This window comes from Passer domesticus, chromosome 8, assembly GCF_036417665.1.
Source record: "Passer domesticus isolate bPasDom1 chromosome 8, bPasDom1.hap1, whole genome shotgun sequence".
Classification (NCBI taxonomy): domain Eukaryota; kingdom Metazoa; phylum Chordata; class Aves; order Passeriformes; family Passeridae; genus Passer; species Passer domesticus.
The window spans coordinates 29,749,579-29,777,247 of record NC_087481.1 but is presented as its reverse complement, the minus strand read 5'-3'; the positions used below and the strand labels follow the sequence as shown (position 1 = coordinate 29,777,247).

At 40.1% G+C, this 27,669-nt stretch overlaps 1 protein-coding gene across 13 annotated transcripts in view; it reads right to left on the bottom strand.

Moving 5' to 3' along the window:
• Positions 1-27,669, bottom strand: part of ANK3 (ankyrin 3) — a 338,252-nt gene that overhangs the window by 187,828 nt on the left and 122,755 nt on the right. For 2 of the 13 annotated variants that reach the window (XM_064430029.1, XM_064430030.1), the window contains exon 1: positions 4,033-4,480. The exons of 2 other annotated variants lie outside the window; for them this stretch is intronic. In XM_064430029.1, coding sequence (XP_064286099.1) covers positions 4,033-4,146 — 114 coding nt within the window. In that variant the 5' untranslated portion in view covers positions 4,147-4,480. Of the gene's footprint in view, positions 1-4,032; positions 4,527-27,669 lie in introns of those variants that run through there. 9 more of the 13 variants (XM_064430027.1, XM_064430018.1, XM_064430019.1 and 6 more) reach the window with 9 other exon arrangements.

The following is a 27,669-nucleotide window of genomic DNA, read 5'->3' as shown; positions in this document are numbered from 1 at the left end:
CATAGGTCATGTTCCCAGATGTTAGAGCAACATCTGCCTTGTTTGTGCTTTAACACAAATGACAGAAAGAACAATCACTTGTACTCAACATATCTAGATTCTACAACATTCAAGCCCAACTGTCCAGAAGCCAAGAAACAGATCTCTGATCAAGATTTGTTTAAAAATAATGAAAATAGATGAAATAAAAAAGAATGGGGATTTTTAGTTATTATCTGAGTTTAGAGCTTTTCCTGGTAACTGGTAGACTTGTTTGCATATGAAAATTGCCATTTGCACTAAAACCTTCACACGGCTGAGGTCTGTAAAACATTTGAGAGCCCTGGGAGTGCTGGGAGGAAAGGAAAGCCCAAGACATCTCTCACAGGCCCTTGGAGCTGGCAGCAGAGCCCAGCCCAGAAGATGCACAAGCTCCTCAAAGCAGCTGCAACACCTACAGGCTGATCATTCCTGACACAGCATTTCCATTTATTTCCAATAGGAAACTGCAAGGCAATCTTTAGTAAACCTGAGAGTTTACTAAAACCTTCAAACATCATGAGCCTTATGAGGAAATGAGCAGGATTTGTGACATTGACATGGATTACTTTCCCTGATGGCCACAAGTTTGCAGCGGCAGAGGCTGTGACAGCAACAGCCTTTAACATCTCAGGGACAGCAGCAGCCAGGCTTTGCATTATGATCAAATCATTCTGTGTTCCCAAAGAACACAAGAGCTCCTGAGCACTACACATAAATGGAAATCACTTCAGTCCTACTAAATATTGTGTAAAACATAAATCATTGACTGTGTGCCAAGACCTGTCCTTCTCTTGTGATATGTACTGAACAGAGCACACAGAAAACCCTTCAGAGGTTTCACCTTTATTTTAGAAAAGGCACTGACTAAGCAACCAATTTCTGTCCAGACATTATTATAGGACAAACAATTTCTAGTTTTCACAAACAAAACTACACATGACAGAGCTGCACTGGCTAGTATCAAGCAAGCTATCCTATCAATTACTTATTTTTAAGAGAGGTTTGGCTTGTTCTGTGATACCATTAAAGGCTCAGGTCTGCCCTTGGATGTACTCAAACTATTTTCAGTCTAGGACACTGCACAACCATCCAGAGGCAGAGCTGTATGAAGCTGTAATATAAACTTGAACAGAATAAATGGGAAACCTGTATAATGCAGATCTTTCACTTGCTGGCCCTATCCCTTTCTCTTGCCTGAGTTAAGCCAGGTAAGCTCTGAACCTTCAGCAAAGGCCTGGAATGTCCTGAATGCCAGCAAACAGGAGTGTGGTGGGGCCACAGGGCACAGAAGCACAGCCTCTCCACAGAGCTGAGAGAGACAATTTGAAAATACTTCACCTTGAAATCAAATGGGATGGGACAAAACACAGGTTGTGTTCTGTGTGTCTTTTTAAAAAGGTCATTTCTCTCATACAAGTCTTGAAGCAAGCCTTCACAGGAATGTTACTGCACTGCAAATTGCTTAACCAGTCAAAAGCAGTGAAATATTCCCCTCAGACTGCCATCCTCCAACTAAACAGGAACATAAATCAGCATGACTGTTGCTAGTATCACACAAGACTGAGACACTGGCTGATCCCACCAGCCTTACTTTCTAACCATTGGTTGCCTTGGGCTCTTTACTGTATAAATTATCCAGAAGCATTAGCATTCTTTGTTGTTCCAAAGTGATTGGAAGACTCTAAAGGATATTTCTGCATGCTGCTTAAGCAAAGGGTAAGCTTTGTGCAGTATCATGTGATCAACAAAAAAATCCCCGAGTACTGCCTGCTTGTGGGTGGTGCAGAGGAACAAGAAGTGACTCACTACTCATAGTGGAAAATTTGGGGGGAAAATGTTTTAAATAGTCAGGAAAGCACAAAATGGCAAACCAAATTATTGGACTTCCTACGCCCTATGTACTGGGTAACAAAACCATGTCTTTGATATGAGAATGTATGAGAGGTAAGTGAAGCAATTGCTGGGTTTTGTTCCATTCTCCTGCTAGACAGGGCCTCTACCTGTCCTGAATCTGCAGAGTCCTAAGGAAACTCAGAAAGAAACTGGAATAAGCTACCAAATTCTAAAGTGGGGGGAGAACAAAAAAAAAAAGCATTTGGTGGAGCAAAAGCTCTCTATTTTATCTCATTCTTAAGATGCAGAAATAAAACACTGAGAGAAATCCATATATTTGAGGTTAATAGGCAGATATTTATCCATGTGCCACTCTGGTTGCTGAGAGATTTCCTCGCTACAGCAGTGTTGTATAAACAATAAAGCATTTTTGTCCACAAAGCAATTGTCTCACCTCACTGAATCGAGAGCCTCTCACTGCCACATCCCTTCTATATTGTTCTAATTCTGAGCTGTGAGGAAGCTCCCTTACACAAAGACAGTGCATGGATCTGGTTGGGCATGCTATTGTTAAACTTGAGCACATCCAGAACAACGTGGGCTTCCTGCAGCATGAGTAGATTCAGCTGAGAGACTATACATTTTAGCTCACAAGCCATAGGTAAACTTGGGCTGAGGGGACAGCTCCTACAATTAATTCCTTACTGCCATGGTCTTTTTCAGCTGGGGGGAAACCCACCCTGACAGCAACATTACAAACCTGCACATAACCCAAACAGCAGCCAAGAAAAATATTACTACTTCAGGCTGCTTTCAAACAGCAGCACCTCAAAATTCACCTCAAAGACAGAAACTTATCTTCATGCTGTCCTTTATGCTGGAAGATGATTCAAAAGACCTACACACTGACACAGAAAAAATGCCTCCAGTGTAGCTGGCTGCAGCAAATGTACTGCAGCACGTTAAGAGTCTCCTAACGTGCTCGCTAGAACAGGAGGCAGTGGGTTTCTCAGTGCTTCTCATTAGCTATAGTACTGCCAGGGCAGAGGAGAAAGAGAAAAGGGCAGGGAAATGCTGACTCTCGCCCAAGCAAAAGATGCACATATGTTAGAGGAAATCTACATGCCATTTAGGAAGCACATGCACCGCTTCTCTGAGCATATGAAGATTACCCAGTCCCCCCCTCAGGGGGATTTCACAAAGGCACACAGAAATACTACATGCCCAGGTTTCTCTAAAGGCAACTGGCTCCTTGATATGTTCTTGAAAAAATTATCATGAAATACAGCCAAAGACAAGAAATTGTGGCAGGGCCTTATTTCTATGGAGCAGAGTACAAGGTGTCATTTATAAGGACACATCCTCACAGCTGCCAAAGTAGCTGGCCTCTTTATCTGTCATTATGCCACAAACCATAACTATTTTGCTTTATACCTTAGAGAGAAACAGTAAGCCTGGAATCACACAGAGGCTCCTGACCTGAACAATGAGCAATGCAGTGCCTACTGAATTTTTCAGATCCTAGTTTGCTGAAGGGTTTTCTGCAGCTAAGACAAATCTACAGCAGAGAAAAACCAGGCTCTGTAATCTCAGCCACGTATTTTCCTAACAAAAGAAAGTTGCTAGTAACAGACTGTTACAGCTCAATTCTGTTAAACAGCTCACCGTTAAGAAAAGGAGAGAAACACTGCAACACCTTATTTCTGTAACATTATCCCAAAAATGGATGTTTCAGAAGCCAAACATGTGACACAGTCCCAACACAAAGAAAAAAAAAAAATCTGCCTCTACACACATCCCTTTTAAGTAACCTGCATGTAAGACTAAACTATTATGCTATGCTTTGCTATTAAACCCATGAGAAAGCTCAGCATTAAACCCCACATGATGGTTACAAACTATTTTCAACTCACAGACAGTTTGCATATCACAGTAACATAAGTGGGAAATGAATGCACACCTTCTGCATCATCACTGCAATCAACTAATATCCAATTAAACATTCAATTGCTTTGCAAACCCCACAGCCGTGGTTACAAATGATATTTTACAATGTTAACAAATTACTCCGACAGCTACCAAGTTACAGGCAAGAACAAGCTTTTAATACTTCAATTGCAAGGTAAGAAAATTAAAACAAAAGAATCCCTGTTCAGAATTTGGCACAGAACTAGATACCTTTTTCTTCCGATCCCGGGATCTTTTCCTGTGTTTTCTTTTTTTCTCAGTTTCTTCCTCAGCATTTATTTCTAAATCCCTGTTTTTCTTTAACTGTGATGCTGCGTGAGCCATAGTGCATTAAAAATCCTTTACAACAATGCTCCCTTGTAAAAGGTGATTTCCTCGGGCACCTTTAGCCAGCCCTTACAGCAAATGTTCCAGTGATTGGAAGGAGATCTGTGACCAGAGCCAGGAACACATTCAGGATTCAGAGATCTCGCAGAAGCTTGCAGTCACTACAAAAACACATAGTTGCAGATTTCTTCCTATACCTTTCTGCACCTGAGCCTTTGTGAGGCGGTGCAGCCATCGTAATGCATTTAACGTAATGAAAAAGACAGCTGGGACAGAGAAAGCTGTATTATGGCTGTATCCCCTGCCACCAGCTGGAAGTGTCTAAGTGACTCCACTGAAGGGGGAATGCTGAAAAGGAGCGCTTTCTATTAAAAAAATTCCAGAACAATAACATATGCTGCACTGTTTTTTCTTCACTGATCTTCAAGCACGTTTTTAAAACCTACTAAAAAAATGCAGCGTTAGCGCTGTACGTCTCTCAGCTAGTTTTGTATAGTAAGCCATTTAACCTATAATGAAATGGAGCAGCTCCTACTTTAGGTTAACTGCTGATGGTGACAAAAAAAAAAATAAAATAAAAATTTCTTTTTACCATGGAGACTCTGACTGCATTATGTAGAAAACAATGCATGCATTGCCGTATCTTAACAGTGTGTCCTTTATACCAATTTTTCAATTCCAATACATTTTGTGACAGAGGGATTACAGAAAGCCCTGTTGTATTTTTTCCCTTTTTTTTTTTAAACATACTTATTACAACACATCATACAGAGAGAAAGATGCAATCACACTGGTGTGTGAAACAGGCATTTAATTCATGGGAGATTTTCTGGCACTGTTCATTTACGTGGTCAGAAAGGGAAATCGGCATTATTTCCATGTAGTTGGAAAGGTACTTTTAGGCTTTTATGTCAAGGCTTGCTTCAATCATCTTACTATTTTTGCCACCTGAGTCCTCAATGACTGCAGCTTTTGAATATTCATTAGGGGAGGTAAAATAGCAGCAGTATTAAGGCCTGCAGGAGGATCTTTTACTAGGATGAACACAGAGCAAGCATCTAGTAAATAAGGAACCATATTTTTTCTGCACAAATATGAACAATCAGCAGCTTGCCTCAAGACTGCTGTTTTTAACCTTTCCCAGTATTCCTAGCAGCATGCTTCACTGTAATGAAGAGTAGCGTTTTAAGGGAGTCTGATTTCTTTCAGATAAAACCCAAAAGTCTCTCCAAGCAAAACCAGTGTATTTAACACAGTATTAGCATTTCTTTGCAGAAAGAAAAAAAATAGAATCTGTTGTAAAAATTAAGTGAAATTTAAATTTGAAGTGCAGCTAGCCAAATCAGGCTGAATCTTCTCAGGGCAACATAAAATCCAGAAATGTCTTGCACGTTTGTAAATATTCTTCCCCTGAACTTGAAAGACATTTTTTGAATTCTGGTTGCTGAGGCCCAGCAAGCAACATGCTTTAGTTTTCACATAACATGGCTAAAAGAAAAATAATCTTTTAAGTCTCCAAAACAGAAACTACTTTGAACACATCATATGTTGTCCAAAGGGCAGCACACAGTGCACGGTTTGTCTCCTTTTCACAAGCTAAAAAATCAGGCTTGAAAAGTTGTTTATTTTGGAGTGATTTTTAAGGAATGCTCAAGGATGGAGGCCACAGTTGTGTGACCTTAGGGATTTTTCTTGGTGGTGCAGTAAAACCAGGGTTTCTGTGTGCATGCAAAGCTCCTGTACCGACACACCACCATGTGACTCTCCACACTCCCCCTCCACGACTGAGGGGCTTCTGAAGCCTTTTGGAATGCTGCCTTTGGAAAGCTGTGGGAAGAGGAATGCTGCACTCGGGCAATGCCTAGATGTGAACCAGAAGCAGTCAGCTCCCAGTTCTCTATGCTCTATAGAGACCTGAATAAACACATTTCTGAAGATGTAAAGATAGTGTCCCAAGGACGCCCAGAGCATCAGGGCACCACGGCAAGCTGTCCAAGGCCAGGTTCAGGAAGGCATCTGGATTTTGGCCCAGTTCTTCAAGGAAGCCCAGGGCAGCAGTGAGGAGACTCTGCTCTAGCACAGGAGCTCTACCAGAGAGAGGAGCTGGCCAGGCTGTTGGTTCATGGGGGCTGAAGAAGGTACCTCATGCAGGACAGTGATCTCAAATTTTGGTGGGAAATGGAAGTCTGCATTGTGCCTATAAAAAAAAATGATTAAAAGGCACCCAAAGCTTTACTTTCTAGCCTACAATCTGCCTGCATGACCTTAGCAGTTATCCTCTTGGAAGTTCAGATCTTTGTAAAATAAAGTTGACATTAGTTCCCCTGTCTGACAGAACACAGTCATTAGCATGGAAGTGCTTAGAAAATACAGCAGAAGCAGAACTGAAAGTGGATTCAACAAAATTCAATGGAGTTGGATCCCTCTTATTCCCAGCATATTTCCATCTGGATTGGAAAGACTCATGAGTCTTTGCCTTAGGAAACCAACTTTTATTTGAGCCACAGCTGAAGTGAATGCTGCTGTCATTCACCGCTTGCTGGCTAATCCTGTGACGTCCTATAAGCCTTTTAACCATACAAGCCTGTAATTTATGCCTAAATAACCTCATTAAATGAAAATACAAATAATGCATTATCAAGTGTTAGGTGTTTAAAATACTTGAAGCACACTTTTAAAAATTCTGGCACAGAGAATAACATGCACGTATCCAGCTTAAACACTCAAGTGCCACCCTATGCACAGGTTGTATTCTATGCAGGTAGAAAGCAGCCCAAGCTTTTATTAATGAGAAAAAATGCTAAGAAATGAGGATAATAAGTGAACTCACCCAATCCCTTGAGATATGCATAAATTGGAGGATTTTATCTGTCAGCCAAGACTGCTTCATCCCAAGGATCTTTTCAGCTAATTAATCAATTGGACATAACATGCAGATGTTTTTATTATGTGGATTACAATCCCTGATTGAACTACAGAGTCCAAACTCCTCCAGAATTAGATTTCAGAAAGAAAAAAATGCCTTTTCAAGCCACAGTTTTGAGAAATTATCTTTTAGCTATGATTAAAAAAAAAATCAACATAAGAAAAGAAAGAACCCTTATAGCTTGTAGGCTGGGATAGCCTCCAACAGAAAAGAGGTTACAAGAAAAGTGTGAGTAAAAGATTCAGACTCCTGTGGAAAAGCAACTGTATATGTACAACTCCTGCTTCTGGGGAAATGGTGAAGGGGCACCATTCACTGGAAGGTGATTGGGCACTGCCAGATGAAAGCTGGGTGAAGTGCGAAGGTTTTCATGCCAGATGTGTCATAACTCACTTCAAGGGAACTGGGTACTGAAAATCTTCATTAAGTGCTTCTTTTCAGACTTCAGTAAAATAATTAAGCTATTTGATTTCACCCTTAATTACAAAGTTAATGAAATGCCAATGAGTGTTTCAGCACAATCCATAGGGTCCTGATAAAGAGCGATAAACTGTATCTTACTTGAACAATAGGAAATTTACACTTTCTGTTAGCACAAGGATAATGTCTACTCAGCTGCATCTACTCACAAAGTCACAATAATAATGTCAGGAAGGGATTTTATCAACTTGAAAGTGTGTCATTTGGTTTAGGTTAAGATGCTAGTCTCACTGTTAAACTAGATTCAAGAGACTGCAAAACAGCATTAGCATATAACATTGAGATGGATTTGGAAAAAACCACAAAAAGTTACAGGAGGAAAAGGTGTTCACAATCTAATTACTTGTGTTAATTCATCAATTGGTCAGCAGCTTCTAGAGCACAGATAGTACTGTCATTTCTACAGTTGTTTTTTTTTTAACAAATTATAAAAATTAAAAAAAAAGACACTCATGAAAATATTAGCTTGCTAAGAAAATGACAAGAAATAGATTTATGAAAATCGGAGGGGTTTTAGGTAAGATGGAACACCACAGAAGCATTGAACATTTACACCTCTCAGATCACTATGGATCCAAAAAGGCTTCTAATCACACACAGTGCTAGAAGGTCACTCTGAAAACTTTTACTGGTAAACAAACTATGCTACATTTTCCCAAAGGTGAAAAGAGCATTATAGGTAGACTAGAAATAACAGAGAGCAAAGCAAAGGAAAACACAAAGAGAAGTAAACCCAACTCTTATTAGACTACTCTTGTATTCTTAATTTCTGAGTTTTCTGGTACAGAACAAGTGCCACTATTGCCCTGCTTTGGATTATGTTGAGTAAAGCAATGGAAATGAGAAGGGGGGGAAAAAAAGAACAAGACTTACTAGAAATTAAAAAAAAATTCATGAAAATAACATTTGGGGAGAAGACTAGGCAGAAGAAATTTTTAAAAAAGTTTAAATGGGTTAATCATAAAAAAATATCTCATGAGTCTTTTAAGATTCATCTGCTCATTAGTTAGACTAGCAGGCCTCGTGTCTCAAAATCAAACAAACAAAACCAAACAAGACTAAAAGCTTATTTAGCATCTAGTTACACTTTTTAGCTCCTCTTCACTATTTGATGTCCAGGATAGGATGGACCCATCTCCAAACATGCAGAAGATCAAGGTCACTAAGCAGAAAATGAATGGAAAATAAGAGAGGTTAAGGCTTGTTTGCCTCTTTTGTATTGCTGCATTGAGTTTCTCCCACCACCTGCTTCTTCTAGCAGAATTCTATTTTGGCAGTAACAATCCCAAAGGAACTGGGGAAACATGACAGTCAGAAAGGGATGTATGCCCTACACTAAAAAGCAGGAAAATACTTAAATTGCATTTTGTACTCCACTTTTACAGTGCTAATATTTGGAATGGTACTGAATTATGTTCTGTTTCTTATTTGACTTCTTTATGGCACAAGAGCTTAAAAATGCTTTGGAAATGACACAAATGCAGTGATAAAGGCCAGAGGCTTAGTACTTCTTAAATGACCCTTCTTAAATTTCCCACTGGAAATTTAAGTAGAAATTAAAACAATTGTAAAAACAAAAACAAGCAAACAAACAAAAACCCACTCCCAAACAAACCACCACAACAAAAACCAAAACTAAACCAAAACACCCACACAGAAAACCATCATGGAATATGCTTTTCACTGAGCCCTCCCCAGACACATCACCTGCCCTCTGAGCTGAAACAAGATCAAAGCAGCAGCCACTTTTAAGCTCTTAGAATGAAGTGAAAAATTACTATTTCTCTGTGCAAGGATGACACATTTTGGCATAACTGATGAAATTACACCTCCTGTGGTCCAGCTTACTCAGATATGAGGATGGCTGACACATTTGTGAATTTTAACTTCAGGCTGGAGACACAAGTTTTAAAGAAAACTGCTACAGGTTCTTGTTTGCCCTGAAGACTTGCACAGTAAATCTGGACAGTTCAAAAGCTGACTCAAGGCTCATTCAGCCCACGGGTTCAGGGGCAGGGGAAATGGGAAAATAAATGTTCAGCTGTCCCAGGCCATCACACAAGCATGGCAAATCCTCCTGCAAACAAACTGGGAGAGGGAAGCAATGTGCTCATGCAGCAGCAGAGGAGAAAGGACTTGAGAAGACTGAAGAGCACCCAGGACTGGAGATCACCAACCCTGACTTTCAAATCAGGGTGATTTTGTTTGAGGCCTACACAAAGGGAGCTCACAGTGACAAATGAACATTAACTTTTCTGAGAGGATGGTGTAAAGAGTTTCATCTCTGACTCATGACCAACTAAGGAAAAGGTACTGATGTATCTTATTTATAGAGGCACACTAATTGCAAGATAGATTTTGTGGGGGTTTGTGGATGGAACTGCCGAGCAGCCCAGGAAATTTATCCAATGCAAAAAACACTGGTAAGAATTTCATACTTTATATATAACTTCTAAATGGTTGCAGAGCAAACACACCAACAACTTTCTTCCCATTCGTCCTCTGCCAAGAATAATATTGCTGAAACTCTATATTTATTGGGAACCACTGCAAGTGCAACAAGCATGCACTTTTAAAAAATAATTTCTTCACCTTTTTCCCCTGCAATTCAAATACCATACTACAGTCTGGACTGAAACTCTCATGTGGAATGTCAGCATCTTAGGGATGCTGAAAAAGATCACGAGGAAATGGCTTCACACATCTTAAGGAGTAGAACTTATATCCCAAACTGACACTAGGTCACAGTGACACAGTTTTCAACCCTCATTTGGAACTACTCAGTGGTGTTCTGAAACTGTATATTCAGAATATTAACCTCCTACTTTGATCATTTCTCTCTGCCTAGTTCACCATGATCTCCTAGCTATTGCAAACTACAGCAGGGTGACCAGGAGGTCAGTGGAATGGTGATACAGGGCATCAGACTGAGTTTTGATCTGGGAATTTTGTCTATATTGGTATCATTTGCAGACACATCTAACAGGAAAAGCTACCCCTGTATATATAGGAATAAGTGCAAAAGCAGGCTTGGTATCAGTTTTGCACTCCCACACGCAGAACTTGAACACTGTCTGTGATATGATAGGAGGATCAATCCCATCCTGGTGAGCTTCAAAAAAAGAAACACAAAATGCCATTCATCAGGATTTTATGATTCAGCTACAAACTTCACCCTGAGTGGTCAATTAATCACTGCTGCATCTGTTCACTTCTGCTCCAACACAAAAAAGCAATCTGCTCACACATCCAGTGAACACTGAGCCCGAGCTGGGGTTTCCTCCAATATAAGGAGAGCAGGTATCAAGGAGGTGGCTCTCACAAGCTCCTCTGCCAGGTCATCCAGTCCCCAAACAGACACCAGATGAGTTATTCCCTGCTCATCTCAGATGGAAAACTCCCTGTCTCAGAGTGGTTTAAAAATAACCCAAAACAGCAGCAGAAAATGTCTTTGTGGTATTTCAAGTTTCTCGGCATCAAGTCCCCCCGCCTGCTGTCTCTTTTTTGGAGCAGTAGCAGTCTCAGAATAAAAAGCTTTTATTAAAAACCACTGCAGAACCTGCAAAAGGTGCCAGGAAGTGAATGTGCTTCAGCAAAAGAAGGTACCAAACAGAGTGGGATGGCATCAGTCACAAACAGATGCAGCACCTTTGCCTGTAGTTAGTAGATCATTTTCCAGTACTCTTTAATTAATACTCTTGATTTCTGTTATGTTTGAGTCAGAAATACATACTTTAGGCTAAAAAGGCATTTTGACCAAGTGAGACTTTCCATAAATGACTGCACAATGTGTATCCAGGGGCAGTAGGCCTCTCTGCTTTAGCAAGATACTGCCATCATGAAAATATCATTTAACCTTCCCTACCACGACACAGCCCCAAAAGGAAAAGTACTTTTAACTTTGGACAAAGGCAGCACTTTACCACCTTCTGGAATGGGTTATTCCCCCCTCCCACTGCCAACAGTAGGGAGTACACTGAGTGACCAAGTGCCCGCATATTTTTCCTGTTGTCAAACTCTGCACATTATGAGCAGCTTACTTGTTTTATTTTGAAATAAAAAGTTGCTGAGCAAGTCTAACAAAGGACCCATGTGCAAAGGTCACAAGAAAGGCTCTTTGAAGTTGCCAGCATTTCCCAGTTCCCCCAAGCCTGTATAACTTCTTTTGTTGATCTTCTGTGGTGCAAAAATGCAGAAATTATAAGAAAGGAAGAAAAAAGGCTCTTTGGCTTGTTTGTAGGGTAGGTGATTTCTTTTTTCCTTTTAAATTTCCCTGAACTACTTGGATGCACAGAAAATCTACTTGTAACATGCAGTATTCCTAAGACAAGGAAAACAGGTACACGTGAGCTGCAGTTTCTCCCTGATCACTGCCAGATTTTGTGCTGGACCAAGGCTCCCTCCTCAAGTACACAGAACATATTTACTCACTCTGACTTTCATTGCAGACTTCCCACTTTAGCCAAAATAAGTGCAGAATTTTCAGTGAAGACACTAATCCCTGCCCAGTATACACACAATTTCTTAACCTTTAAGGAAACATTTGAAATGAAAATATAAATTCAAAAAGGAAACCTCCAACCCACTCCAGCATAAGAAACTCGTTTAATTAGATTCTTTAATTATTCATTATTCCTTTTCCTATGTTGAAATGGCCATTTTTGCCTCATTCCCAAAGGACTGTCTCCATAATTAAGTCATGGAATCATTAAAATCTCAACATGCTGCCCGAGTGAGATTTCAGTGCTTTAAGTGTTCTGCACACTCCATGCAGCAGTAAGTTGACTTTTATAGGGAAAAAAAATGCAAAAAAGCAGGATCATTAGCAATCACTAACAAGAGGCAGAAAGATATCAAATGCATGTTTTTCAGGTGACATTTTTCTCACTTCCCTTAAGTAAATTCATATACCAGTCATAAAATCCACAAGGTTATGCTTGAAGCATTTGTATGTGGAAAATTCTCAGTTTCCTTAAAATAATGACCAGTATTATAAAAACCCCCTAAGGGTAATTTTAGAAACAGAGATGTATATTTTACCTCAAAAAAATCCCAAAAACAAAACCCCAACCAAAACCGAAAAAACCCAAACAAACAACAAAGTCCAGCCATTAGTACTTTGATGCTGAAATCCTGCTGGAAGAAACCCTTGAAGCAAGAAAGGTAACTATGAAAGATTCATTAAAAAATTAAAAATCACTGCCACTAAAAAAAGTAAAAATGTTTTGTTTCTTTATAAATTTCACATAAACCTATTAATAATCATAGGAGGCCAAGTTCTCTCTTGGCCTAGCAAGAGCAAGTGGGCGTAATAAAAAACCCACTTACCTGTATAACAATTATAATTATCACAGAATAGGTGCACTGATGTGATGCCTGAAAGCCCAGGTAATGTTAGTGCCCTATTCAGAACAACAGAATGTGGCAATTCCTGCCCAGATCTGCCTGTGAGCTGAACACACACTACACAGGGGTGGGAGGGGTGTATCCTCCTGCTTTAGAGGGGGTGACTGCAAACAGCAGAGGATGAAGTTGGAGGGAGCTGTTGAGTTTGTATGGCATGGCAAACAACGTACACCAACACAAGTTTGTGCACTGGGGATGTAAACACAAATGTAACAGCCTGGAAGACACTGGAAAGAAAATCTCTCTCCTCCACAGCTCTGCTTGGGTCTCTTCTGGAACACTGTGTCCTATTTCAGGCACTAAGTTTCTAGGAAAAAGTTGTCAGCTGGAGATGGGAAGAATTTATTGCTTTAACTCTGAAATTGCTCTTCTTCAGCCTGAATGCTTCCCTGAATCTGTGGTTAGTAATAAATAGCTTTGGACTTGCATATCCATACACTCTAAGCAAAGACAAATAACACTGAACCTTGCTCATTTGCCTCTCCCCCCACACAGCCCTCTCGGCTTTTCCTTTTTCCCCCCAAATTAGCCAAACCCAGATGATTGGAGGCAAACCAACATAAAAACTGAAGATTACTATTTTTCAATTTTTTAGACTTTTTAAAATTTCCGCTCCTGTGATTTGTTTTATTTTACATTAGTTTATAGAGGGGCTGAGAAGGAGGAATGTTGCATGGAAATTCTGATCAGGGATAAGGCATTGTTCCCTTTTAAAGCTAGAATAAATTCTGGCTAAAATGTTTAATGAACCTAAACTTTAAATAATCAATACTTCACACAGCAAAACAGAAGAAAATGTAAAAAGAACTGTTGCCCTGAACAGCTCCAAGGGTGATAACAACAAGGGGAACAACAACAATAACTCCATGCAGTTCATGCTAGGACATGGAAATTATATAGGCTTAAGATAAAATTTCAGCCACTACAGTTTTTTGATGTTCTGGGTTTGGTTTTGTTTTTTTTTTTTTTTTTGAGACTTCCTGGAAAACAAGCAGGATAGCAAAACACTCTTGAAGACCAAATTAGTACCAAACTTGAAAGAACACAGTGGGGAAAGAAAACTCGAAAAAAAAAAGGGAGATAATAAAATTGTACACTGGTCTGGTCAAACTTCCAGTCCTAGAGATCTGTGTCTGTATCTGTCACCGTCTGAAAGTTATTGGGAGGAACTGCAATCAATCTGGATTTGTCAAGACGACACTGTATAAAATTAATTTCATTTTATTTCATGTAAAGGTGACAGGCATTGGAGACTGGAGAAGAGCCATACTTGTACCTGACATTCTCATAAGCAAGGTAAGGAACATGGTGTTGATGAAAAGATTGTTAGATTAATCCAAAAGGGATCTGGTAACTGAACTCAGGAACAAGATATTAACATTCATTGTCAAAAAGGATGGATGTTCTGCAAGAGTCTGTCCTGGACTTGCTTCTCTCCAATGTTTGATTAATGATTTGGGCAAAAAGAAAAGTTTATTACCAATGCAAACATGAAACTACAAGAAGCATGTGCATGTTAAAGAGTGAAACTTTAGACCAAAATGATAAGTAAGACCAGAGGAATGGTGTGGGGGGAAAAAACTCAACCAAAACAGATTAATTTCAGTGAAAATAAGGAAAAAAAAAATTTTTCACAGGCTAGACAAGTAAGGACTGTTCTTCAGCATTGTCTTCAGGGTATAAAACCCTGCAGGTCCAACACAGGCCAACAGACAAGCAGCAGAGTAGAGTGCAGAAGGGACAGGCTGCGCAGTGAAATCACCTTTCTCTTCCATTCAGTATTTGCAAAGCCACAGGTATACTGTGACTGACTTCTGCTATTCTTCTGCCAGGAAAACACGGATATTTGGGAAACAACAAGAGCAATCTGAAGTCTGTAAAACACATCCTCGTTTTGCCTGAAGAAAAGACGGCTGATGGAACATGGCAACAGTCCTCAAGTCCATCAAAACCTGACAAAACGCAGAAGAAATTTGTCTGTTCTCCACCATTACTATGGATAGTAGTAGGAGTAGAAAGTTTCAATTGCAGCAACCAGATTTGGGTGAGATACTACGAGAATTTTTAACACCAAGGGAACTCTTAAACAGCATGCAAGGGACCAGAATGGAAACTCTACAACTCTCCTTTGTAAAATATGTATTAGGATCCACTTGGTCATTCTTACATCTGTGCTGCTTGTGACCATCCTATGAGCACTGTATCAAGAGCTACCCCAGCTTCCAAAAGTCTGTTCCTAATTCAAGCTTACTGAGACAGTACAAAACTATTTTATTGATTTCAGTGCTGCATACCTTAGTAAGGTTGATGGTAAGAAATATATTTTCTTAATGTAAAAATCTATGACCATTAGCTGCTTCACGTTATCAGAAGCAGAGCTCCAAATGAAGATCCAAATCAAAGGAGAACAGTGATGCGTTTGAATTATTCTGGCAAGCTTGAAAAATTATTTCTCTATGTATCAAAAATAGAATTTGAAAAAATCTACTTTTATTCCATACATCTAAAAATTAAGATGAATTAAAGAAAATAAACCTTATAAAACTATAGAGAATGCTGAGAAGTCTGCTCTAAATGACAGGCACATAAATGAACTCTAAAGAAAATGCAGTTGAAGATCTTTAGGCCAGTAAGGATGAGCACAACAATCTTTGGAGAGCAGGCTTTGGCCTCTTCAGGGATCTGCCTAGTGGGATAAAGCCTCCAGAGGGAAGAAGGACCTTGGAAAGCTGGTGGATATTCAAGGATCACCTCCTCCACGCTCAGAAGCAATGCATGCCACCAAGAGGAAGCCAGACAAAACCACCAAGAGCTCCGAGTGGATGAACAAGGAATTAACTCAAACACAAAAATGAAATCTAGAGCAGGTGGAAGCAAGGACAGGTGGCCAGGGAAGGATACAGATAAATTGTTCAAGCAGCCAGGATCAGGTTAGGAAATGTAAAGCCCTGATAGAACTAAGCCTGGCCAGGAACATCAAATGCAACAGGAAAAGCCTCTCTAGGTACGTTGGTGCTAAAAGGAAGACTACAGGACTGACTGCAGGAGAAGAGCTTGTCTGAGCCCATCAGAGGGACCCAAAGGTGCACGAGCCCATGGGACCTGAGGAGATGCAGCTGCAGGTCCTGAGGAGCTGGCAGCGGAAGTTCCTGAGCCATTATCCACCATATTCAAGAACCTGTGGTGGGCTGGTGAAGTTTGCACAGGAAAAGGGAAGCATAACCCCCATTTTTTGAAAGGAAGGGAACTACAAGGAACCCATCAGCCTCATATCAGCGCCTGCCATGAGGAAGGGTCAGAGCCAGATGATCTTTAAGATCCATTCCAGCCCCATCCAAAGCATTTGATAATCCTAGGAGTCCTAGGCACCATTTTTTCCTTACACATTAAGATGCTCTGTTTTACAGCACACATAAAAATCAAGACTTTGTATGGACTCTTTAGAGAAATTGCCACATTTTTGGCATTAGCTTACAAAACCACTACATAAAATTACAGCTATTTAGAGAAATCAGAGTAATTGATAATACATCTCTTCTAAATATATATCACATAGCTTAGAAGAGCAGCAAAAATATTAAAATCTGATTTTTAGCCATAGAGGTGCTTTCTAAAGTTACAGTGTATATTCTGAAGGGTATTCACAGACTGTATAAAGACAAATGTTCAAGTTATAGAGGCCACAATCCAGTACAATTGCAGTTTGAGTAGCTGTGTAGTTTGGCAGAGGCTACAGACACAGCGACAATGAAAATCAAATTTCAGACTGCATCACAAGAACTGTGTTTGTGAACAGCAAATGAAAAACCTACATACTATTCAGAAAAAAAAAAAAAAGAAAAAAAAAAAAAAAAAGAGAAGCACTAATCAGAATCAGCCAGTTCTCACAGGCTCCCACTGTGTAGGCTGAGTAATTGTCTCATCATGATAACAGCCTCTATGATAACCATGATCTCACCAGTGCACTCAGAGATCCAAAGTGCTGCTGGTACTCTCACACCCACAACAAGGCACACTCGCTCTTTGCACTTGAAGAAAACCCTACTCTGCAGCTCCACCCCTGGGCTGCTAATGCAGGCAGGTGTAATCTTGTTATTTTCTATGCTTTGCCTTCAAGCCACTAAACCTATAGATTTCCTTTGCACACAGACTGGAATTCCTATTCTTATGAAGACATCTCCCATTCTGCCATTAATGCAAAACAAATAGCAGAGTTATCAGCAGTAATAAAAACTAGCAGTATGCACCTTATAAATAAAATTGAGATGCATTTTTATATTCTGTAGCTCATTTTCTCCATTTAATTTTTGCTTCACAAAGGTAGCACGTTACAGTCTATTTTGCACTGAGACCAGGGCATAAAACATGCCTTTTGCCACCACTTCCCCTTCCCTCCTCTCTTACTCTCCATCTGTTTTCAAGCACAGTTATATTGTTTTCTCTGAGTCAACAAAGCAGTGAAAATTAGCAGCAGCCACAGGTCTGGTTAAGCATGTAAACTCTGGTAAAAAGGAAGGGAACATTGATCAGTGTTCCACCAACAACACCCACGGAGAAAGCCAAGGTACAAAAAAGAACATCAGATGGGAGATTTCCATTCCTGATGGACAGGCAGGAAGAGCACCCTCACTGCAGGGTGCTCTCTGTGAGCTGTCACTGTCTCTTCTGGAAAGGGCAGAAATTCCTGCCCCCATGACATGAGTATTACAAGCAGCCCACGCACAGAGCTGAAGCATCTCTCTATCTGCCTCAGTAAGACATTAATACATTTGTGGTGAAGCAACTGGGTTCACACACAAGGATAGGTGGTCAAGGCAAAGAGAAGCACTTGCAACAACTTAAAAGTGCCAGCCAAGATTTATCATTAGGACAAACTAGTGTCAGGGATGGCTGTGGACTGCTTCCAGCTGGATTTCCACCCTACAGACTCCTCCAGTCTCATTCCCACCTGTTTTAAGCACCAGACACATAGTGTCACCCTCCAAAATTTCACAAAAGTGTGTCTATCCTTTTAAGTTTTTCCAGCACATGAGGTCTCAGCAGCCCCAGTGCAGAAGAGAACAGCTGCCACAGCACCAGTGTGTGCCAGCTCCTGGAATGCTGCTGGAGCCAGCTCTGGGACAGCCCGACCTCCCTGACAAAGCCTGGCTACTGCTGTACATGGGAAAAAAGAAAAGCTTTCTGGCAGTTTGTCGTCATGCTGCCTGGAGTAGGGGCTCTCCTGCCAGGACATGAAAGATATGAACAGAAATCTCTCTGAAGGACACTTCTATTCCTAAGAAAAAATAAACAATTGCACCATGAGTGCCACACTCGGTCTGATGTGCACATGAATTTATTCCATCTGTACCACCGGTAAACTGTCCCAAATCTCACATTTAAACAAGCTGCTCCCCGAAAAGCAGAGCTGATTAAGTCTGATTTTCCATGTCCCTGTGGGTGAGGTGTCTCCACAGCACTCACTGCACACCAGCTTTAGGTCCCCACTGTTTCCTTCAGGCTCCTGCCAACGCTCCCCTGCCAGCCCTTCCCTGGTCCTTGCCCACATCCCTGAACCACCACAGCATCCTGTCCTCTGACACACTCCCTGTGGCTCTCAAAATGCCGTTTATGATTGCAGAGTCTTACATTTTCTACAGGAAATTAGAGTTAAACTGCACACACACACTAACTGGAAAGCAGAGGCGCTGTGGAAAACTGTAGGTAGGTATTTTGTTACAAAAGGTAGGAAGGACAAGTGTTTCTCTGTACTTCAATATCTCCCCACCACAAAGCACAGTGACAGCAATATCAGAGAGTTTGTGGAATAACAGCTCCCTGCACTTTAAAAATTTTACTTAAAATTAATTAGCCCAGTAATAGGTAAACAGGAAGATGAATTTTCAATTTTGTGCTTGGGTAATCTTCAAGGTATCTAGAAAAGATCACAGTGAGGCTGAAGGCCTCAATGTTCTCCCTCAGTTGACACATTTTTGGACAGATCTTTATTCTCTCAGTAGGACAACTTCTAGTACTTGAGGCTTTCAAAAATAAAAAAAAAACCCCTTACATGATGACAAAAATGCAAAGGCCCAAAGGGGATTTTGAAGTCAAAACCGATGGAGATTCAGAATAATGCAATCCGTCTTGTACAGGAAAAACCCAATTTACTGATACAGTCAATATTACCAGATAATACAAAGAACCTGATAAGAAAAATTAAGTCTACCTACAAAGGGCACTCCCTCCATGTTCTACTGCTCTCCAAATGGAAGTTGTGGAAAAAGAGATTATTACTGCCTTAAAGTACATCAGTAAAAAGTGCAACAAATTAAGTCAAATGAAGCAAGGTTTATCAACCAGAACCAGCAAGACATCTCTGCCTGCCTGACCCACAAGAGGAAAATAATAATAGATTTCTATGTTCCTTATTGTGATGTTTTTTACGGGATGTTTTGACAAGAAAGAACAAAAGAATCAAAGAAAAATTATATACCAGAGACACCTTTCTGAAAAGGTATCCTATGTAAAGAATCTTTAAAGCTGCACAGTGGAGTATTGAATAAGTTTTAAATTTTTTCCCCTTTTTAAGCTCCAAACACAAATTAGAGATGTTCTTCACCTTTGTTATCAAGTCTGCTGAGGAAAAGATCAGACTCATAGACCCAGATGTGGTGAGTAGCACCCAAGTGCATTGATCAGATTATTGAATTTAGCTCTTTTTAGAATTACAGATGAGTACATAGTTTATTAGGAGAGTAATCTGACCCAGCAGAATAAACCTAAAATTCTCGAGAACTTTCATTTCCAAAGCACCAAAATACTTCTGTTTCTTTCATATTTCTTAGCACTGAAAATAATTTGCTAGGGAAAAATGTATTTCCCAAAGCCATGCTTCTCTGGACAGTTTTTATAACCTTACGCAAAAATCTGGTGACCAAAAGAATTGGGATTTCAGAGAACAATTTAAAAATTTGGATAATTAACATTATCAACATCACAAACAAAAAATAAATTAGCTGAATTATATCCTTTTTACAACAAATGGTTTTGATGAACAGCAAATTTTGAGGCCTGGGCTATCTCTCTGTGCAGAAACTACACCCTTAAATCAAGGGAGAGCAAGAAGTAGCTGGATAGCACTTTTGTCCAAAATTCCTTTCCAAGAAAGGAAATAGGAGCTATGTTCACATGGTTTAAATTCCATCTACATGCCTGTACCTAGTGTATCCTTCCCTTCAGAAGGGCCTGGCCAGGAGACCACACTGTGTTCAGGGACTTGAAACAGAATGTTGCCACTCTGAAAATGACCTTTGGTCCATTTCTCCTTAACCTGAAGTGTGCAGGATACAATAAAGGCAAAAAAAAAGCTGGGGTTTGAGGCTGGGGTGGGATTTTGGCTTCACAGGAGAGCATCCAGCAAGACCAGGGTTGAAGAACAGGAAGCCAGAAAAGACAAACCTGAGTATACGTGCTGCCACCTGGATTAGAACCAGAGGTAATGAAGAAAAATTTCTCTAGGATTCCATGGGAGTCTGCCAGGAAAAGCTGAGAAAGACCAACATGGGCACAAAAAAAGCAGGTACTCCTTTTTTACTCTCCATTTGTCCAGAAGGTGTTGGTTTATTCTCAGTTTTTTAGCTACAGGGTAACTGAGAGGTGTTTTAAAAGATTGTATTCTTAGTCTTGATGAAGGGTAAGATATAAGGGATGTAAAATTCAATGCTATTCTATTAGAAGTCAACTTATTTCTTGGTTACAATACATTATAAATGCTTTTTAGCTTATTAGTTTTTGCTACACAATTTTATTATTACTTCTAACACTAACCACTTACATTTTTTCCTCATGTAGTCTTACTACAAGTACCTTTCACAGTTCTAATTCTCTAAAATATCTAATCTTTTTGTAAAGTCATATTTTAAAACTTATTAGAACTTATTTCTAATTCAATCTCTCTCTTAACAATATCATCTCTATTCTACAGGCTTCTTAAATCAATACACCTTATCTTAGTATTTACATATAAATATACAAAACTGTGTGAACTTTTTACTAGTTTTTAAAAATTCCTTACAAATTTATTTCCTACAAGAAGGGATGGCAGCCTCCAGTACCCTGCAGGGACAGGAAGCCTGATGCTGAGGCAGGGCTTTGGCTCAGGTGCCCGAGAAGGACTTTGAAGGTCTGTGTTTGTGAAGGGTTGAGTGAACTGACACCTGGTGGCTCTAAAGTGACAGATGTGACCACAGAGAGATAAGCAGGTGATAAGGCTGGAAGCAGGAGCTGCTGCTGGAAGCACGGACACTTTCTCCATTCACACCCATACAGCAGAAAGCCCCACAATTTAACTGTACCTTGCACATGGAAATGCTGTTCCTTTAAACTGTGTAAAACCACCAGTGATTCATTCGTTTCCTCCACATCAGGCACAATTTTATTCACCTTTATTGTACTCCCCTTTCTTAATTCCTCTTCAAGCTGTATAGATCTACTCCATTTAACTTACCCTCACACAAGAAGTGATTATTTTGCTCCTCTTTAGACCCACTCTCGTTTTACATTCTTTTAGTAAGTAGGGCGTGGGCTAGTGGAGAAACAAAAGCTCTTCTCAATTCAAGAGTCAACAAAGGAACATAACTTTGTTTTGTCTTCTTCCAAACTATTCCCAGTGTTATTTCCCCACCTTCCTGATCATACTACTGGACTCTGAGCAGACACATTAAGGACCTACCTGCATGCTCTAAACTGTTGTTACTAAACCAAGAAGTAAAGAAATCCAGAACACCAAGGCTCTGTTGAAACACTGAAATGTAGCAGATGAAGGAAGACAGGTGCTAATCTTTCCCAGTTTGCCTTTCAGGAAAGAAGTGTTATATATGTTTACACTTCATCTGCTTTATCCAATTCTGATTTAACTGATTGATTTTCATCTTTTCCCCAAGAGTACAATGTATTTCTTAGCAGCAGTCAAACTTCACAAAGGATTTGAAATCACTGGAAATCCTTAAATGCTTTTATGGACAAAAGACACAATTCTGATCTTACTCCATGGGTGAACAAATCAGGAGTCATTCTACTGAGGCAAATGAAGCAATGGCTGAGTAACTGATACAAAGTAAGGCAGGGCAAGCCTAAAAGCCTGTTCCCAGAAATGCCACCAAGACAAGAAAGCCATTTGCAAATGGCATTACAGAAGAAAGGGTGAGCAACAGACAAATGAATGCTCATTTATTTCAGGACAAAACTGAATTAGAGTTTCTGGAAATGACGTAACAGGAGCTAGCTCTCGGCAGAGGCAAGAGCAACAAGATATTCCCTCATCCAGGGGTCTGGCAGAATCCCAGTAAGGGGCTGAAACTTGCCTGTATTGTTAAAACCCAGTTTTAAAAAAATCAGTTAAATACAACCCAGATGGAAAGTCACCTTAAAGTTTAAAAGCCTTCCCAATGATCTGCTCAAAGAGGCAGCAGGGTACAACATGTCTAAAAGAAAAGGAATTTAAGCATTTCCAAAGGTAAAGTGATAAATCTTGGCCCCTAGTCCATGAACACTCTCCTTGCTTCACAATGATCTGATTTCTGGATGATTGAGCATAAAATCATTCTGAGCTGCTTATGGTAAGGTGCTGCAGCTTTATTATAATGACCAGCCATTCTCTTGAAGTTTGAGACTGGTCTTTTCATAATTGCAAAAGCCACCTGACACCAATGCCAATTAAAAAACACAAATCAACAAAATACAAGTGTGAAAACACAAGTGGGCTGAGACTAATTGTTAGTAAAACATAGAACAGCATAACTGAGTGGATTACTGCTGAGATTACACCTCAGGTCTTCCCTCAGGTGCAAAAGAGAACCTTGCAATTCCACTCCAATCTGTTTAAACCCATGTGCTTCACTTCAGCCTTCTCCAGTATGAAATCCTTCCTACGAGCCTAACTTCAGCCATCATGGATCACAAGACACAGCAAATTCCAGCTCTGTATCTGCAATTAATAAATCCAGCTCAGGATTGATTTGCTTCATCAAAGCAAGAAATAAAGTTCTTTTCATCACTGGGATTTTGAACTCTTTTCATAAAAGAGCACTGTAGCAATAAGTGAATAAATCCAGCTCAAATTTCAACGCAATATATTTGGGTTGGGTTTTTTGCTTTATTATTAAAACAAACTCGCCCAACTTGGATAAGCAACAGCTTCATGTTTTACTCATATTTTAAATCTTTCTCAAGGAAGTTGTGAATAACCCAAAGCATCATTTATCACCCTCTTTTTGGCAGAGGGTAAAGTTATAGCACAAGCACAAATCCATGCAGAAGACACATTAATAAATGCAGGCAGCCCTGTGACTACCACTGTGTTTTATGCATATGATAATGGAGAAGGCTGACTTCACCCAGTCCTGGGGAGTATTTGAATTTTCAGGTCACCTGTTCACCATGCAGATGAAAATACAGCTCTAGGATGAGAAGGTAAGCACTGGGCTCCTTGAAATAAGTAAATGAATGAATGAATAAAAGTGAGGCAAAAGTCTCCCAAAGAAAAGGTCTTCAGTCAAGAATATACTGAATGCGTCTGCAAAACTACTGCGAGAGCAGAGACTGGATTCAAAAAAGCCACTCAAAACCTGGCCCCAAGCAGAGCATTTCCTCCCCTTTTGGATCCTGCTGCTTTCAGGACATGCTGTTCACACTGGCAAAGGGTTGTGTCATACCTGGCACAGATGAAGCCATAGGCAAACAGGGCCATGCAAGAAGAGGCAGCAAAGGGAGTGAAGCATGTAAAAATACGCCTCAGGGGCAGACTCTCTGAACAACAACACGAGCAAAATACTTCTAGTTGGCACTGTAAATTAACCAAAAGTAAGGAATGCCACCCAGTTTAGGAGCAAAGCTCATTAAAAAAAAATCCAACAAAACCAAGCTGGTTTTACCACAGTCTTCAAAAAGCTGTACAAAGGATATGGTGAAGTTACACACCATACCAAATACCTCCTGTCAATATAGATTTTAAGATACCTGTGAAAAATGACTTTTCACTTTGATGGTTCACATTATTGTGACATCTGGCTGGAAGGGCTAGAGTTAAATGTCTGTTGCTATTTTCATTAAAGACTATTTTATGCTTCAATTGCCAGAAAAAATGATTTTACTTTAAAACTAAACTTGGCAGGCAAATGCTGTAGCCAAACGTGGTTTAATAGATTTGTCAAAGTGAAAAAACATCTAACAAACAAAAATGAAATGTAAGGAAGCTTACACAGTATCTGACTCCTGACACTAACCTGATCCACAAAGTTGACATTTAATCCAGCTATCACCTATTTAGAGAGACACAAACTGGTATTTATTAACCAGCTGCCTTATCCATCAGCCATCTCCTGATTTTTCCTTAAAATTATGAAAATTCTGGCAGGTTTAGAAATCAGCATTTTTCTTTCTGTAGTAGTATGTGCAATCATTACATCCTTTCAACAGCATGTCCACAGGCTTTGGGATGACTAAGATTTCATCTCCCCAAACCTGCAACTCCAGCACTTCAAGACCTCAAACCTTTTTGCCATTGAATGGAGCACATGGTGGAGCACACCACCCTCTTGCTGCTCCCAAGCAGCTCCAAGAAAGGGTGTGGAAAAGCTTCCCTAGAGCACGTATATCCCTGTCCAACCCATACAAATCCTTTTCTTGTTGCAGGGGACAACTGCAAGCTCAGCTGCTTGGAGGAATTGAGATAAATGCAAGTTGCTGAGAGGGAGGCAGTGCTTGTGAGCAGCCCAGAAGGGAACTCCTGCAAGGCTCAGCAGGACCTGCTGCTGTGGGACAGCTGGATTGGACAGCTCAGCAGTGGAGGCAGCAGCCTGGAAGCTGAGAGCAGGGACCAATCACACCAACATCACCCACGGCCATGCTTCTCCCTGAATCAAAGCTGCTGGAGAAAAACAACTCCAGTCTTTAATAAGATGGGATTCCTTTTCTCCATATCCACATTAGACAGAATGAAATGCCCCTTAGACCCAGCGGAGGCCCAAAAAGGGACAGAGGTGCTGCAAGTCTGAGGGCACCTGTAAGAGGCACAGACTGTGAAGAAAAGAATTGGCTCCTTTCTTCCAGTGACAGCTTAAAGCATAATCACCATCCATGACACATGCACAGATCTGTCAGGATGGAGAGCTGCACTGAGGATCAGCAAACCAGTGCAACACAATTCCAGCAGCCAGAACTGGACAACTGGGACAAGCAGAATGGGACAACCAGAGCACCAATGGAAAATGTTGGCTGACTTCACCGGAATCACCTGAGAAAGCCAGGATCAGCTGAAGCAGCCAGAGTAATTAAAGTGTAGAAGAACAAGAGAAAGCAGAGGGGTTTACATCTATTCATTCCTTCCATCCCAGAAAAACAATTTCTAGGAAACTAAGCACACAGAGTGAACAACAGTGTTTCCCAGCAAGTGGAAGTTACAGTCAACAGAAACCAGTGAAGTTATTCCCTATGAAATTTTTCATACCCATCTTGGCATCAGGGAATTTGATGAATATTTTGGAAATTAATAGTTTTGATGAACATGAAAAGAAATAAATAAAAAATATTATCAACACAAATATTTACTGATTAAAGTTCTGACACACAGAGTGTGCAAGAGCAAGAAAAGTGAAATTAGGCAGTAAATACTCAAAGTCCCATCAGGTGCCTGAAGCTTAATCCTTAACTCTAAGTTTTTCTCCCAAAGGCATAGAATAGAAATCCATCTCAGAGATCACACAGCCTTTTGAATTGATGTATTTAACTGCATGACAAGCATTAATAGGAGTTACCCAGATAAATTCCAGCATATCTACTTTCAAAATATATTACTTAACCTAGCTGAACCCACAATCTATTTTTTGTGTGCTGAATTGCCAGTGAACTGATAGGAGTTTTAGATAAAATTTTTATGCAGCATGATATACAGAAACATGACTTTGGTGCACTACCATCTTGTGGACTATCTAGGAAAGACAGTAAGTGGAGTTTTATACATATACAACCAGAGTCCATACACTAATCTGTGAAAAGAGCCCCAGAACTGCATGGGGTAAATACTACATAGAACAAGGAATGGCTCTTTTATTTCTTACAGCGTGGCAGATTGCATCAAACTTCTTTTTGACAGCTTAGCACCAAGGTGTGGTGTCACCAGCCTTTCCTGGGAGAAGGCTCTCACCACAACTGCAAGCTTACACAGAGCAGCTGCAGAAGATAAAGTTAAATACTGTGCTGGCCCCAGTCCTCTGCTGCACAACTTCAGGCTCTCACCTGCACAGGTGAGGAAGTTTCCCTGCAGATGCAGTTGCACTTTGTGGCCTGAAGAATAAAACCTCAGCCTGGTACTCAATGCCAGTGTTGGGAGTTTGCTTGGGTTGGTTAAGTCAGCAATGTTTTACCACACATTCTTGTGTATAAACATGTGACTGTATACATGCTATATTTGTGAAAATGCATTTTAAGACATTATTTACATGTATGTACATATACAAATGTTGTGTGTGTGTAAACACACACACATATTGTAAACACTTAAAATATGATAAGTTGCCTTCTGGAACTCATTATTGTGGGTGTTACTTCTCTGCAATACAGTCAAACCTCCATCATGATTCATTCTTCTGCATCTCTCTCTCATATTTCTTGTAAGCATCCAGAAATATGCTAACAAATTTTCAACTGTGAAGAATGACATGATCTAAGAACTTAAGTCAGTGCAATGAAATAAGTACAAAAAGAACAAACCCACATCAGACTTTCGGTTCACTGCCTGGTTATATTCACTACCAACAGCCTGCTCCCAGCTCAGTAGCCTTAACAGTATCACATGCAGGGATATAACAGAGACAGCACATTTCTTTCCCCAGTATAAAGGTGATACCCTAATCCTTTATCCCTTCATGATAATTCCCTAATCCAAAACTCTCTCACCATTCTAAGTATCACTGTTGAGAGCATTATCAATTTTTAAGCAAGACTCTGGCTTCCCTCTCACTTTATTTCTAATAAGTCCACTGCCAGTGCTCCCTCATCCTACTTGCCACGATCACATTGTTCTCTGGAACCCACAACCACAACCAGCCCTCCCTTTCTGCCAAGCCCTGTTTCAGGGGAAGAGGACATCCTTGAAAACAAGCAAAACCTTCAAACTGTTGACCTACACAACTTAGATTAATTGATAAAGTACAACAGAGCTTTCATTGCAAATTTTATAAAGCCAGTGATGAGCAGACCTTAACCCATAGCTCCAGGAACACCCAGCATTGGTGCACGCACTAAAAACAAAACAAAACTCAACCCAAAATGTTCTCGTTCAAAAATCCCATCACCTGTTGCAGTAGCACCAGTTTCCTACAGCTTTCAGACAGACCCCCTTAAGTCAAAACAAATTTCAAAGAGTACAAATCCTATTAGGAGTCCTTGAACAGAAAGGTGTGAGGGGGAGGTGTAACACCACCTATCTCTGTGAGAACAGCTTTCCTAGACTTGCATCCCTTCAGATTATCTAAAAAAAAAAAATCATAAATAGCATAGCTTAGTAAGAAAGAAATGAGCATTAAGCAGAGTTGAAGTCAGGAACAAAAAAGTTAAAATATTTATAAAGAAACATTAAAAGATACTGCATCAACATAATAACATTTTGGTGTCCACCAAAAATAAAGAAAAAATTATTTCAGAGCAAATGCAGATGCTCCCAAAATGAC